The 15,781-nt window shown below is 39.6% G+C and overlaps 2 protein-coding genes across 5 annotated transcripts in view; one reads left to right on the top strand and one right to left on the bottom strand.

The window, feature by feature from the left end:
* Positions 1 to 1,228: 1,228 nt before the first annotated feature.
* LOC113466248 (isotocin-neurophysin IT 1-like) overlaps positions 1,229 to 15,781 on the bottom strand; it is a 25,553-nt gene continuing 11,000 nt past the window's right edge. For all 4 annotated transcript variants that reach the window (XM_026821472.1, XM_026821474.1, XM_026821471.1 and 1 more), the window contains exon 4: positions 1,229 to 1,390. In XM_026821472.1, coding sequence (XP_026677273.1) covers positions 1,260 to 1,390 — 131 coding nt within the window. In that variant the 3' untranslated portion in view covers positions 1,229 to 1,259. The remainder of the gene's footprint in view (positions 1,391 to 15,781) is intronic.
* On the top strand, positions 13,010 to 15,540 carry LOC108252030. The gene is made up of 2 exons (XM_017442860.2): positions 13,010 to 14,524; positions 15,234 to 15,540. Exon 1 carries the CDS (start codon positions 13,021 to 13,023, stop codon positions 13,486 to 13,488), a length of 468 nt encoding a protein of 155 aa, XP_017298349.1. The 5' UTR covers positions 13,010 to 13,020; the 3' UTR covers positions 13,489 to 14,524; positions 15,234 to 15,540.

The raw sequence follows: 15,781 nt of genomic DNA, 5'->3' as shown, positions 1-15,781 counted from the left end.
ACACACACACACACACACACACACACACACACACACACACACACACACACACACACACACACACACACACACACACACACACACACACACACACACACACACACACACACACACACACACACACACACACACACACACACACACACACACACACACACACACACACACACACACACACACACACACACACACACACACACACACACACACACACACACACACACACACACACACACACACACACACACACACACACACACACACACACACACACACACACACACACACACACACACACACACACACACACACACACACACACACACACACACACACACACACACACACACACACACACACACACACACACACACACACACACACACACACACACACACACACACACACACACACACACACACACACACACACACACACACACACACACACACACACACACACACACACACACACACACACACACACACACACACACACACACACACACACACACACACACACACACACACACACACACACACACACACACACACACACACACACACACACACACACACACACACACACACACACACACACACACACACACACACACACACACACACACACACACACACACACACACACACACACACACACACACACACACACACACACACACACACACACACACACACACACACACACACACACACACACACACACACACACACACACACACACACACACACACACACACACACACACACACACACACACACACACACACACACACACACACACACACACACACACACACACACACACACACACACACACACACACACACACACACACACACACACACACACACACACACACACACACACACACACACACACACACACACACACACACACACACACACACACACACACACACACACACACACACACACACACACACACACACACACACACACACACACACACACACACACACACACACACACACACACACACACACACACACACACACACACACACACACACACACACACACACACACACACACACACACACACACACACACACACACACACACACACACACACACACACACACACACACACACACACACACACACACACACACACACACACACACACACACACACACACACACACACACACACACGAAGCTGAAAAAAAAAAAAAAAAAAAAAAAACAATAATTTTGAGGTTCGTTATTCAAGAGTTTTTATTTTTCAAAAGTAATCGAGTCCACAGTCATATAATCCGATAGGTCGATTTGAGGTGGATCTCTATCCTTGTAGAAATCGTTACCCACGCTTTTATCTCGACACATGATGCTGTCGAAACAATTGTAATCTGTGAACAGAATGTAGAAAGGATAAATCCATAAATTTACCTTCTAAAGGGAAAGCTTTTCGACTATTCACGTTGGCTGGGTAGATTATAAAATCATTTGCACATTGCATACTCAATAATAAATACCAGGCGTTCATACAAATTGTTTTTCATTGCCGGGACTGTAGTTTGAGTTTAAAGTTTCAAACTTAGGTTAGGTACGTTTAACTCTTGCATTAGAATAAGCAATCTGATTGGTTGATTTCAATCTAGAATTTTGGTCCCGGCCTTCAAATCTTCCTACAAACGCCGCCCGTGGTCAAGTCCCTGATACGCCCCCTGACCGTACCCAAAGTACAGGTGACACAAGTACCAGACACCTCACCCACTGTGTCCGGCAAGCAGAAGAAAAAGAAATAGGGGGTGACTGACCCCTTCACGCCTACCACGAGACCAGAAACATCTACATGATGCCGTTTATTTCATTCCTTAATTCTCAGCCGTTTCTGAGATATAAGCGTGGTTCGCAAATCACGAACCACCCTGTATAGTGACGTCACAAGAGATGCTGTCAGAGATAAAGACAAGTTTATTGACGCATGTGAACATTTCGTGTAATAGCGTTTCCATGTTTTCTCTGCAAGTTCACGTGTTCTACCTAACGCCATGTATTGGAAGCTCACGTGTCGTACTCCATGTATTGGAAGCTCATATGTTGTACAGAGAGAGAGATCATATGTTGTAGGTACATACGTAGAGAAAGAGAGAGAGAAAGAGAGAGAGAGAGAGAGAGAGAGAGAGGACAGTTGAATGAAGGAGGAGGAGAGAAATAAAGAGGATAGAGGAAAAAGAAGAAGGGGAGAGAGAGGGGGAATAGGAAAGAATGTGGGAAAGGAAGAGAGGAAAGAAAGAGGGTAAAAGAGAGAAAGAGAGAGACTGAGTAAGGGAAGGAAGAGAAAGAGAGAGAGAAATTGAGGAATGAAAGATAGATAGAGAAAAAGAGAGAGAGAGAGAAGCTAATTTATAACGACGTCCTATCACCATGACATCAATGAGAGAGAAAAAGAAGGAGAGAAATAGAAAAAAATGTCTAACTCTCTCTAGAGAGAGTTGCAACGAGATAGAAAGAGAGGGAAACAGAAGAGAGAGAGAGAAAGAGATGGACTGTAAATAGGAGATAGAGGGATGAAAAGGGATGATAGGTAGATTAATGAAATCAGTCGAACAATCCCTCCCTCATTCTCTCTCTCTCTTTCTTTCTCTCTCAAGGGAAAAAACAATGGCACGTGTGGTAAGACCGAAACAATAAAATAAAAGCAACTGAAACTAGGCCTGTATTGCTACCTAGAGATTTCCTGTATTTCCATCTGTGTACCTCGGTTTCCTGTATTTCCATTTGTGTAGCTCGATTTTCTGTATTGCTACCTAGATTTCCTATGTTTCTGCCTTAAGTTTTTAGGATTTCCTGTTTTTCTGCCTAGGTTTCCTGTAATTTTGCCTCTTTACTGCTACCTAGATTTCCTGTATTGCTAGGTATGCATATAGGTAAATTTCTTCTATTAATTGGTGCCTGAATTTCCTACCTACTTTGCATTTTGCTACCAGATTTTTTGGTACATCAAATTTGCTGCCTATTGCCTATACTTATATTGATACCTATTTTTCCTGCAATTGTTCCTGGATTTCCTGTATTTCTGCCCACTGCCTATGCTTCTATTGCTACCTCGATTCATATCCTGAGAAGACCGAACAAAGTCATTGCTCTGGGGAATTCCCTCCATAAATTGTGCACTTTGACTACTTGTTTGTTTCAAAGTTCTTCCCGAAACAAAATTGTATCCTCCTTTCTGAAATTTATAGACTTCTGAAAGGATTAAAATTGAAAAATATGGGAAAAAACGAAGTGAAGTTTGTTTTGGGAGTAAAAAAAGTTGTTGGAACGGTTCCAATACCGTTTATTTCAGAGCAGAAAGAATATTATAGTAGAAAAAAAATGGAAAAACCTGCCGAATCGGTTCGTGTAAAGATACACAGGCGTGCTTACTGGAACTTGGCCTGGCGCACTGCCGTGCGCTCAGATGAAATTAAAAATCAGATACAAACATGATAATGTTATAGATTAACTTTAAAGTTTGTTTTGGGAGTAAAAAAAGTTGTTGGAACGGTTCCAATACCGTTTATTTCAGAGCAGAAAGAATATTATAGTAGAAAAAAAAATGGAATGAAATTAAAAATCAGATACAAACATGATAATGTTATAGATTAACTTTGTTGTTTTATTGCACTATCTGTTTTTGGAATTCAAGCGGAAATTTGGTTCCTCTTCAGAGTCAAGGTCCAGGGTTCGAATCCAGGCTAAGGAGTGCTGATTTGGTCGAGAGGTAGTGATAGCAGGAAACAGTCAACAAGAAACTATACCAGACTTAATCCTTAATTCGTACATGGAAGAAATCTGAAGAAATAATTTTACTGTCCTGGAGACCACTAGGTACCTAATACCTATAATAGTTGGTCGGTTTTTAGAAATTAAAAAGTCTCTATTCTATGCCTTTTGTCTCGAATCTTCATCAGTTTTGATCTCCTCTAAAAAAATGATTACAATGCAGGGACGTTGTTTCCAGGTTGTTTTGATATTCTCTTTCTTAATTTACGTGAGTCTATTATGCGGATCACAATGTCATGTGCAAGGTGAACATGTAAACACTGTGACGTAGTTGTTCAATGATCTTGAAAGTCTGACCATCAATCACTGAAGAGACCAAAGTCTGAGCGGATGAGTCTAATTTCGGTTCAATAAATTTAATTCATACCAGTGGAAGCCAAAAGCCCCCTCTCGGCCATTGTTTGGATTTTGGCTGGAATTTAATTTTCTCTCTCTAGATGGAACGAAAACAATTTCACTCTTTCGGTCATTTACCTTTTGGAGCAAAAAATTTTAGGCATTTTTTTTTTTTTTTTAAATTCCTTCTGTGGGGCATTTTCCCTTTGGGGCAAAAAAATTTAGGGATTTTTTTTTTTTTTTTTTTTTAGATAAAAATCATAATACTAAAATTTAAACAAACAACTTTTTTGCAATTAAATTAGTCTAGTGTAGGTACCTAAATGTTTTATGTCTGATTCTACTCGTAGTAGGTGACATTAACCTGCCGTTCCTCTAACTTATCCTAACATACGCCCTACTCGTTGCTGCTTAAGCTTTGTAGCCTAAGTACCTAAAAATGCAAATTTTTTTTTTTTTTTTTTTTTTTTTTTTTGACCTTTTTCATCTGTTGTAATTATCCTAGACAAATAGATATCAGATAGGTACCTATCTATCTAGTGGAACAACAGTAGAGTTATAGTTTTGTTCCCCTAGTTCGTTATCCATGTTTACTTATCAAGTTTGTTCTATGTACCTATTTTATCCAGTTCTCTCTGATTAGTCTCTGTTTTGATTGCTTGGATGGAAAAAATTTCCGCCCTTTTAGGCTAAGTTTCCAGTGATCTTATTTCATTAATAAAATTGAAACACGGTAGATGGAAGAACATCAGTTATTTTTCTTTATATGTATTACCTATGTTGATATTCAGGATAGTGATCATACTGATCCTTATATTTTGGTCTTAATCGGTCCTTTAGGGTCCCCGTACAGGTCATTTTCCCAAAATAATAATAAAAACTTTTTTTTTTTTTTTTTTTTTTTTTTTTTTTTTTCATTTATTGACGGATACATCCATTATACATTGAAAACATAAAACTAATACTACATAGTAAAATCTTAAACATACTTAATCTTAACTACAGTCTTAACCTATTAATCTTAGCTAAATATTTAGTTGTCCCTAAGTAAATGTCCCTAAATATTTAGTTGGGTATCCTCATAGCCTCATACATAGATAAAGGAATACCTCTTCTCTGTAAACCTATACACTAACATTCTAACCTTTTGCCAACCTCGTTTGTCTCTTCTGTGTGATGAATTGAAAAGGTCGTTTTGCAACTTACACGGAACCTTCGACCTTTTGGCGGAAACCTTTTCAATCCCGTGTAAAATTTGAATTTCAATTAACCTCGACACAACGTGTGGGGGGTTTGAAATGAAGACTGAAAAGTGTACGAAAAATGCGAAAATTCTGGAAAATGACTGAGATGAATGAGAAGTTGATGAAAAATATGGGGGATAACACGGTAAGGGATTTGGTCGAGAGGTAGTGATAGCAGGAAACAGTCAACAAGAAACTATACCAGACTTAATCCTTAATTCGTACATGGAAGAAATCTGGAGAAATAATTTTAGTGTCCTGGAGACCACTAGGTACCTAACCCCTATAGTTGGTCGGTTTTAGAAATTTCAACTTGTTTTAGAAATTAAAAAAAAAGTCTCTATTCCTTTTCTCTCAAATCTTCATCAGTTTTGATCTCCTCTAAAATGATTACAATGCAGGGACGTTGTTTCCAGGTTGTTTTGATATACTCTTTCTTAATTTACGTGAGTCTAAATTATGCGGATCACAATGTCATGTGCAAGGTGTACATGTAAACACTGTGACGTAGTTGTTCAATGATCTTGAAAGTCTGACCATCAATCACTGAAGAGACCAAAGTCTGAGCGGATGAGTCTAATTTCGGTTCAATAAATTTAATTCATACCAATGGAAGCCAAAAGCCCCCTCTCTCGGCTATTGTTTGGATTTTGGCTGGAGTTTAATTTTCTCTCTCTAGATGGAACGAAAACAATTTCACTCTTTCGGTTATTTACCGATCCCGCGCTGGATCCCGCGGGATTGGCCAAATCCCGCGCGGGATCCCGCGGGATTGGAAACGTGCGGGATTTGCGACCCCTACCTATGATGTAGGTGGGTACTGGGTAAGGTATGAAAATAGTGAAAAATCCAAGCAATAGTTTGGATTACCTACCTCTTTTTCGACCTAAGGGAATTCACTTTAAGGCAATGCCACTTTAACCTAAGATCCCTTGGGGCAATTGCCCCAACACCTAAGACTTTAAGGCTGACTGGAGTTACTGTCCTCACAAGGCTGAGAGCACCAACAAACAGCCCTAGCTAGCATAGTTAGTGTTCAGTCACAGTCACCCTTCTATTTATCGAGAACATTGAAATAAATTTTGTATGAACGCCGTGAAACTAATGTGTATATGCAATGTGCAATAGTTTTCTTATGTCCTGGTGGCACTCATTTTGTTATCTCTAGAGTGCGGGTTCAAGTCTTCAAGTCCCTACTCAAGGAAGGGAATGTGTAATTCCTTAGGAATAGGAAATTTAATAGTGAAATGCACGAAGGTACTCCTTTTGTATACCCAATGGTCGATTTCACCAATGACTTCATGAGAGATTTCACTAATGGCAGAAGTTTTAACCGTCCGAAAACGAGTTTTTAGTGGTTCAAACAGGAGTTTTCAAAAACTCCTCCTTTTTGAATCACTAAAAACTCCTTTTTGGATCATTAAAAAAATCTTCCATTAGTGAAATCTCTCAATAAGTCATTGGTGAAACCCACCTTATGTCTTTTTCAAGCAGTCAAAACAAGGTATAAAACAGACCTGAATAACTAATTTTTACTTTTGTTTTCCCATTCAGGTACCCTCAAAAGAGTCAGTGTTATTGTCTGTGGCTTGACAGGGCTGGTTTTGTCTCAGTTTTACGTCCTCCAGCGAGACCAAATCCTTTTGTATACCCAATGGTCGATTTCACCAATGACTTCATGAGAGACTTCACTAATGGCAGAAGTTTTAACCGTCCGAAAACGAGTTTTTAGTGGTCCAAACAGGAGTTTTCAAAAACTCCTCCTTTTTGAATCACTAAAAACTCCTTTTTGGATCATTCAAATAATCTTCCATTAGTGAAATCTCTCAATAAGTCATTGGTGAAACCCACCATAAGTCTTTTTCAAGCAGTCAAAACAAGGTATAAAATAGACCTGAATAATTAATTTTTACTTTTGTTTTCTTCTCCTCCAGGTCAAGTCGAGTCAATTAATTTCATTGTCACCAAATGTCCTGACGTCGAGATCGATGCTAGAAATGATTTGGGCTTCACCCCTCTCATGAAGGCTGCTATCCAAGGCCGAACCAAGTGTGCCAAATTATTACTAGTCACAGGTAAGTTTGAAGAAAAAGTGCCAAATACAAAAATATTTGGCACATTAAACTCAAGCAGCTTGAGTGATGCCGACAGAGGTCACCCAGCCGAATACCAACCACGCGTAACGTTGCTCTCCAGTGAACCATCAGGAATATTGGTGCATTTTGCTGTTTCTGGCAGATAGTGTGGCACCCAGTAAAACTTTGGTGTCTACTTAAACTCCCTGTGAACATTAGACGAAGTAGAAAATTAGAAAGTTACCCAGTTTTAGAAGAAAAGAAAATTAACAAGTTTAAAAAACTTTTTTTATTTGCCTTCATTGTCTCTTTTGTCGGGAAAAATCCTTGACCACTACACCACCGAGGTAGGTATTCCATACCTCGGCTGGGATTGAACCCACGCCCTCCTGTTTACCAGGCGAGCGCCTTGACCACTACACCACCGAGGTAGGTATTCCATACCTCGGCTGGGATTGAACCCACGCCCTCCTGTTTACCAGGCGAACGCCTTGACCACTACACCACCGAGGTAGGCATTGCACGCCGGAGGTCTCGGGTTCAATTCCCGGCGGGGTCGAAGTTTTTCCGCCTCTTGGAGTTCGGGGTGCACTTGGACTTGTGAGGACAATTATTGAGTAGCTACGTCGAGTGGTGACATAACTTGGTTGAATAGATAGGATAATCCATGTACACTACTTGTACAGTATTAGATTTTTAGATCTCGGTAGAGTAGTGGTCAAGGCCTGGTAGGCCCCAGTACCTATGTACCTTCCTGACTACCTACTTGACCTACCTACTAGCCTGGATGGCACCTCTTGGTATCCTCTTAATGGAATAATATATGGACTCACAGCTTTTCTCTGGAATAAACCTGATTGTGCGGACTTTCTAGAGCTGCTGCAGGTGAATTTTAGAGAAACTGAGGAGGTTGAAATATACCAGTGAGGGTGCTTCGAGGTTCCATCAAGGCCCGGGGATAGCAGCTTAACTCCAAACACAAAAAGCCCACTCCGAGGCTTAGGTGTAGGGGCGAACAGCCCTAAAGGATGGGTTAAGCTACTAAGAATCTACGAATCTACGAATACAAAAGGATTACCTTCGTGCATTTCACTATTAAATTTCCTATTCCTAAGGAATTACACATTCCCTTCCTTAAGTAGGGACTTGAACCCGCTCGCTAGAGATAACAAAATGAGTGCCACCAGGACATAACAAAACTATTGCACATTGCATATACACATTAGTTTAACGGCGTTCATACAAAATTTATTTCAATGTTCTCAATAAATAGAAGGGTGACTGTGACTGAACACTAACTATGCTAATAGCTAGGGCTGTTTGTTGGTGCTCTCAGCCTTGTGAGGACAGTAACTCCAGTCAGCCTTAAAGTCTTAGGTGTTAAACAGGTAGGTAATCCAAACTATTATGTATTTACATTTTTCACTTTCTCCATACCTTACCTACATCATGGCTCAAAAATGTTAAAATAAAAACCTTAAGCTCATATAGCAAGTGGTGCATAGTTGTTTACCATTAAATCGATATTAAGAACCTATACCTACATAAATACCGGCTTTGCTGTTTACGGCATAGCTGCCCACTCGAATTACAGTAAGCAGATGTCCGATAAGACCTCTTTATCAGTAAGCCTCTCCTATATTGACTTTTTACCTGTTAGGGTTAGCTGTTCTCCTCCCTGTTTATAGTCCCACAGCCAGACGCTAGTCTTCTCTCTGTTTAATGTCCCCTAGCCAGACAGCTGTAACTTATCTACCTAAACTATTGTTAGAGTTACCAACCTCGGTGGTGTAGTGATTAGCACGGTGGTCTTCGAATCTGGAGGTAGGTGGTTCGAGTCCAAGTGAAGGCATACAATTTAGCGTAGATTATTAAACCGGGAACGACAAGTTTTTATGCTAAACATGGTTTTTTTTTCCATTGTTGGAGTTCTTTCCGATATTCCTTCAATAAATCCTAGGTAGCTAAGAAACCTGAATAGGAGCATGCTGTGATTTATGTTTTAATAAAATGGAGCAGTTGCAAATGGGTAAAAATTATGAATAAATGGTCGATTCCTAAAAATCCAAATCTGAGGTCAAAACTCCGAAAAAATAACTGTAAAAGGTCGAAAATTCAATTTTTATTTTCCGTTCTAAGGTTTTCCTCCCCTTTTTTTTTTTTTTTTTTTTTTTTTTTTTTTTTGCTGCTCTATTTAGAGGTAGGTAGGTACATAGCTTTTCCATCTAAAAATAGTAGGCATTAGGCAAGGGTATAGTTGAAAGAGATCATTGCTGTTTGCATTAATCCCCCCTCCACAGTAACGCTTTCCCCTCTTCTCCTTTAGAATTTCCCCACCATGAAAAGCAACATTGTAACTTGTCGATCTCCCTTCCCCATCTCTTTTATCTTCCTCCCACCTCTTTTGTTCCTATCTGCTCTTTCTCTTTTCCCTTCCTCTTCCGTCCTTTTTTTTTTGCTTCTGCCGTGTGTAATTCTCGTATGCCGCGTAATTCTCGTATAGGTACCGTTTAATTCTCGTATACCGTGCAATTCTCGTATACTATACCGTGCAATTCTCGTACACCGTGTAATTCTCGTACACCGTGTAATTCTCGCATACCGTGTAATTCTCGTATACCGTGTAATTCTCGCATACCGTGTAATTCTCGTATACCGTGTAATTCTCGTATCCTGTGTAATTCTCGTATCCTGTGTAATTCTCGTATACCGTGTAATTCTCGTATACCGTGTAATTCTCCTATACCGTGTAATTCTCGTATACCGTGTAATTCTTGTATACCGTGCAATTCTCGTATACCGTGTAATTCTCGTGTGAAAAAAAGCAGAGCGTTTTATCCCTAAGGACTTCTCAAATAGATGAGTTGCTCCCGAGGGCATTTCATTTTGTGAGTTTTTTTATGCCTTTCGAAATCAAGGACTGACGTAAAAAGGTCAGAGATGGGATTGGTTTATGTTTGAATGTTTTGTGTACTCAGTGGTCATGCGCTCGCATGATAATCAGGAGGTCGCGGGTTCGAATCCCATACGGTGCTTGGACTTTTACGTTCAATTAGGTATTTTCCGGGATTTCTAACCGCTCAAATTTACGTATATTCACGGATATACGAAATAAATTTGATGGCCACATGCTTTTGTCAAAAATAGAATTAAAAATTTGAGGTGAATAATTCTTTTTAAAATAAATAAATCTCATATAAAAAATTAAAAATTTAAAAATGAATATTTGTTTGTGTGTGTGTTTGTTCGAACTTTGTGCCTGGCCAAACCGCTCATCCGATTGCTATGAAACTTTGTCAACTTATTGCTTGCACTCCCGTGAAGGTTATATAGGCTACTTTCCGGTTCGTTTTTGTTAAGCTACGCCGAGCAAGACCACTAAATAGATGAGTGACATGAACGGCCATGCCTTAAGGATTTTCTAGCAGAAATTTCGGCTAGTAAATAATAATAAATTATAGGTACAGTTATTTTTGGTCACCCTGTTCGTTATACATATACTAACTTATTTATTTACTTTATGGTCTCAAGAATATAGGTTCAATCTCAGGTACCGGGGACGCAACTCGGATGACCTTTTTTTTAATTCCAGATGCTTTATTAGAGCGAAAACTTCAGGAGAACAGACATGGGCTACCTCTAAACAATACGTGTTGCCATGGTAACCAGAAAAAAATTCAGCTAGGAGGCGATAACTTGGACACTTAAAACGTCTTTAAAGCGTAAAAAAAGTAGATTTCTTATGAAATAACACCACTCGGGCAAAAAACAGCCCTTAAAAAGTCACTATGCAAAAAATCTTGCAGAAAAACTCACAAAAACCAATAAAAAACTGGCAAAATCTGAGCACAAAAACAGAGAAAGCGCGCTGTTTACAAGTCGGGAGGGGAATGGTCAACAAATTTAAAAGAACACTTTTCCCGAAAAGTTCAAATCCAGTTAGGTGTTCATCTTCTAAAAATCCAAAGCAATATTCTCAACTTTCTTTTACCACCTCGTTCTGTGGAAACTTTTTTTCTCAGCTAAACTTTGGGGCTTTTCTTTTGTCTACGTGATTTGATGCTCGTCATTTTCTCTCTGTGTTTTCTTTTCATAATCAACTTTCTGCTTATGTTTATTCCACCTAAAAGAAAATTCTCGCCCTCTTTTTAAAAAGTCCCCCTCTCATGGTTCAGGGGGATTTTCGAAGTTTGGCCTAGCTTTCAGGCGCAAGAGTGCGAGTAAAGTTGATTATTAAATTTTAATACGTGTGATATCACGTAGTAAGGAAGACTTAACAAAAACTGCTTGTTTAACTTTTCGATTTTGCTGACTCGGATTTCCCCCCCCCCCCTTAGTTTGGTCCAGAAAATCACAATGCATGACATTAAATCGCAAAAAAAAATATCAAATGTTATACAGATATACAGGTATACTTACTTAGGACCTGAAGGAGATAATTACCTACAATATTGATGTGTGGTCTATTAACTAAATCACCACTGTAAGTTTGGGCCTAATACTTTATTTCCATTTGTTCCAGGAGCCTCCCCCACAATGCGAGACACAGGCCGAGGGCTAAGGGCCGAGCAGTGGGCCCGGTTCTGCGGCCGCTACGTGTGTGCTGACGTCATCGAGAAGTTGGCTCGTAACAAGCTCCTCGAGCGGTCAACACACGTGGGTAAGTGGGGCTCCGAGACAGACCTTATGCCTCACCTCGTGAACGGAAAGCTCCAGCCGCCCTCCATCAGCTTCTACCAGACCCAATGTCACTCTGGCGGTCTCAAGAGCAAACTGAAGAAAGCGTTCCGAACGTCCTCCAACCCTCTCTCCAACGATTCAGCCTTCTCTCTGGTGACACAACTCACATCAGCCGCCCTGTGTGCGAGCTCCCCCGTCCTGCCGGGACAAACGCCGCCCGTGGTCAAGTCCCTGATACGCCCCCTGACCGTACCCAAAGTACAGGTGACACAAGTACCAGACACCTCACCCACTGCGTCCGGCAAGCAGAAGAAAAAGAAATAGGGGGTGACTGACTGCTTCACGCCTACCACGAGACCATTGAACATTTTTCTATGAATTTATTGACGGATCCAATATTATTTATATCTCCTATAATGCTTTATCTTTTCGGAGACTAATTTTCCCCCCTTCCACCAAAAAAAAAAAAAAAAAAAAAAATTCTCGCCCTCTTTTTAAAAAGTCCCCCTCTCATGGTTCGGGGGATTTTCGAAGTTTGGCCTAGCTTTCAGGCGCAAGAGTGCGAGTAAAGTCAATTATTAAATTTTAATACGTGTGATATCACGTAGTAAGGAAGACTGAACAAAAATTGCTTGTTTAACTTTTCGATTTTGCTGACTCGGATTTTTCCCCTCTCAGTTTGGTCCAGAAAATCACAATACATGACATTAAATCGAAAAAAAAACAATCAAATGTTAGTTAGGTACCTATACTTACTTAGGACCTGAAGGAGATAATTACCTACAATATTGATGTGTGGTCTGTTAACTAAATCACCACTGTAAGTTTGGGCCTAATACTTTATTTCCATTTGTTCCAGGAGCCTCCCCCACAATGCGAGACACAGGCCGAGGGCTAAGGGCCGAGCAGTGGGCCCGGTTCTGCGGCCGCTACGTGTGTGCTGACGTCATCGAGAAGTTGGCTCGTAACAAGCTCCTCGAGCGGTCAACACACGTGGGTAAGTGGGGCTCCGAGACAGACCTTATGCCTCACCTCGTGAACGGAAAGCTCCAGCCGCCCTCCATCAGCTTCTACCAGACCCAATGTCACTCTGGCGGTCTCAAGAGCAAACTGAAGAAAGCGTTCCGAACGTCCTCCAACCCTCTCTCCAACGATTCAGCCTTCTCTCTGGTGACACAACTCACATCAGCCGCCCTGTGTGCGAGCTCCCCCGTCCTGCCGGGACAAACGCCGCCCGTGGTCAAGTCCCTGATACGCCCCCTGACCGTACCCAAAGTACAGGTGACACAAGTACCAGACACCTCACCCACTGTGTCCGGCAAGCAGAAGAAAAAGAAATAGGGGGTGACTGACCCCTTCACGCCTACCACGAGACCAGAAACATATTGAACATTTTTCTATGAATTTATTGACGGATCCAATATTATTTATATCTCCTATAATGCTTTATCTTTTCGGAGACTAATTTTTAGTCAAATTTCCTAGGAAATAATGTCATATCACCATATCGATCCTGATTAACATTGAATTTATCCCATAATTAGGAACCGTGATTCCGAGACCTTATTTCTTGGGATTTAATTAATCATTTTTGAAGGAAAACCTCCCAAGAATAATAGTGTAGGTATTTAAAGTACCTACCTCGACTTTTCTGTGGCCCCTTTTTTTCTGCACCCGAATTTCTCTGTATCTTTTACCAAGATGTTTCTTTTTCCTTTATTTACCAAATTAGGCTAAGTTCATTTTAAATAGGACCTAAAAATTTTAATTGTGTTGTAGGTACTTTGTGTATCTACGACTGAACACCTATATTTTAATTTATTTGTGATTATTTACCTATTTATTTTCTAATGTTAAACAAATATTTATATAGGTAGTTATTTTTTATTTATTAAGTTGAAGAAACTGGTATTTTATATTTCTTTTTTTATTTTAGTAGACTTCGATTCCCCAGCCCCGATAGAAAATGGTTGTGTTGTTAGGCCTTGTAATCTATGGTTCGTGGTTTCGAACCGTTTCGATAAGATTTTGCGTGTCAGAAGGATTTTTAAGAAAAGTTATTTCCGGGATTTTCCTTCCGTTCTTGTACTAATGTCAATTTTAATCCTCACTTTACCAACTATCTTGGTACAATAACTTAGAAGGAAACAAAGTTTTATCTTAGTTATCTTACTGGTGAAGCTGCAGTTTCACTTCTGTGGGAACTTTGATCGCTATGTGAAAATGAAAGAGGAAAAGTTATTCCGGGAAATTCATCGAACTTTGCCTTTTTGTCTGCGGTTCATCCCAAATGGGTATCACACTTGGCTTGCACTCCGGAGGTCCCAGATTCGATTCCCGGGGTCGTATTTATTTTGGCCCTGTGCGTGGATTTCAGGTTACACTCGTATCTTTTACCAAGATGTTTCTTTTTCCTTTATTTACCAAACTAGGCTAAGTTCATTTTAAATAGGACCTAAAAATTTTAATTGTGTTGTAGGTACTTGTGTATCTACGATTGAACACCTATATTTTAATTTATTTGTGATTATATACCTATTTATTTTCTAATGTTAAACAAATATTTATATAGGTATTTTTTATTTATTAAGTTGAAGAAACTGGTATTTTATATTTCTTTTTTTTTTTTATTTTAGTAGACTTCGATTCCCCAGCCCGATAGAAAATGGTTGTGTTGTTAGGCCTTGTAATCTATTATGGTTCATGGTTTCGATAAAATTTTGCGTGTCCGAAGGATTTTTAAGAAAAGTGATTTCCGGGATTTTCCTCGCGTTCTTGTACTAATGTCAATTTTAATCCTCACTTTACCAACTACCTTGGTACAATAACTTAGAAGGAAACAAAGTTCTATCTTAGTTATCTTACTGGTGAAGCTGCAGTTTCACTTCTGGGAACTTTGATCGCTATGTGAAAATGAAAGAGGAAAAGTTATTCCGGGAAATTCATCGAACTTTGCCTTTTTGTCTGCGGTTCATTTTCATTTGGATTGCGCATCCCAAATGGGTATCACACTTGGCTTGCACTCCGGAGGTCCCAGATTCGATTCCCGGGGTCGTATTTATTTCGGCCCTGTGCGTGGATTTCAGGTTACACTTAGCCTCGTACAATTGAGTGCCTTCGATTAGCAACCAGTGGCTACATAATCAGTGCAAAAATAGGAACTGATTGCAAAAGGAGGCACTTAATAGTAATGGCTGTATCCAGAAAATTTTGTGAAAAGGCTTCGCTTTACCACAAAGGTACCGCAACTAATTTTAGAATTACCAAAAGAAAATTGTAACGTGAGTTGTTCATTCCCAATTTATTTATTATTTTTTGAAGATATATTTTTGTTGTCCTATGATTTTTTTGAAAGAATAAAAATAAAAGATTATTTATTTTATTTGGTTTTAATACCTCATGTTGTTTTTACTTTGAAGTTTCTCCCTCAATGAGTATTGGTACCATTTGGAATTCACTTAGAACAAACAGAACGACTTAGGATATGTATGTATGTATGTTGGAATTCACTTAGCCTCGTGAGGACCATGAAACGTTGCTGATGTGTACGTCAACACGGATGGAAAGTCGGAGTCAACAACAAATGAGCTGATGAAAAAAAAAAAAAAAAAAAAAAATAATTTTGAGGTTCGTT

The sequence above is a fragment of the Diaphorina citri genome, unplaced genomic scaffold (genome assembly GCF_000475195.1).
Source record: "Diaphorina citri unplaced genomic scaffold, Diaci psyllid genome assembly version 1.1 scaffold234, whole genome shotgun sequence".
NCBI lineage: Eukaryota > Metazoa > Arthropoda > Insecta > Hemiptera > Psyllidae > Diaphorina > Diaphorina citri.
Note: the sequence above shows the minus strand (reverse complement) of the source record. Positions and strands in the feature narration are given on the sequence as shown.

Excerpts from the sequence above, each read along its gene's own strand:
- LOC108252030 (XM_017442860.2), top strand. The coding sequence starts at position 13,021 with ATGCGAGACACAGGCCGAGGGCTAAGGGCCGAGCAGTGGGCCCGGTTC.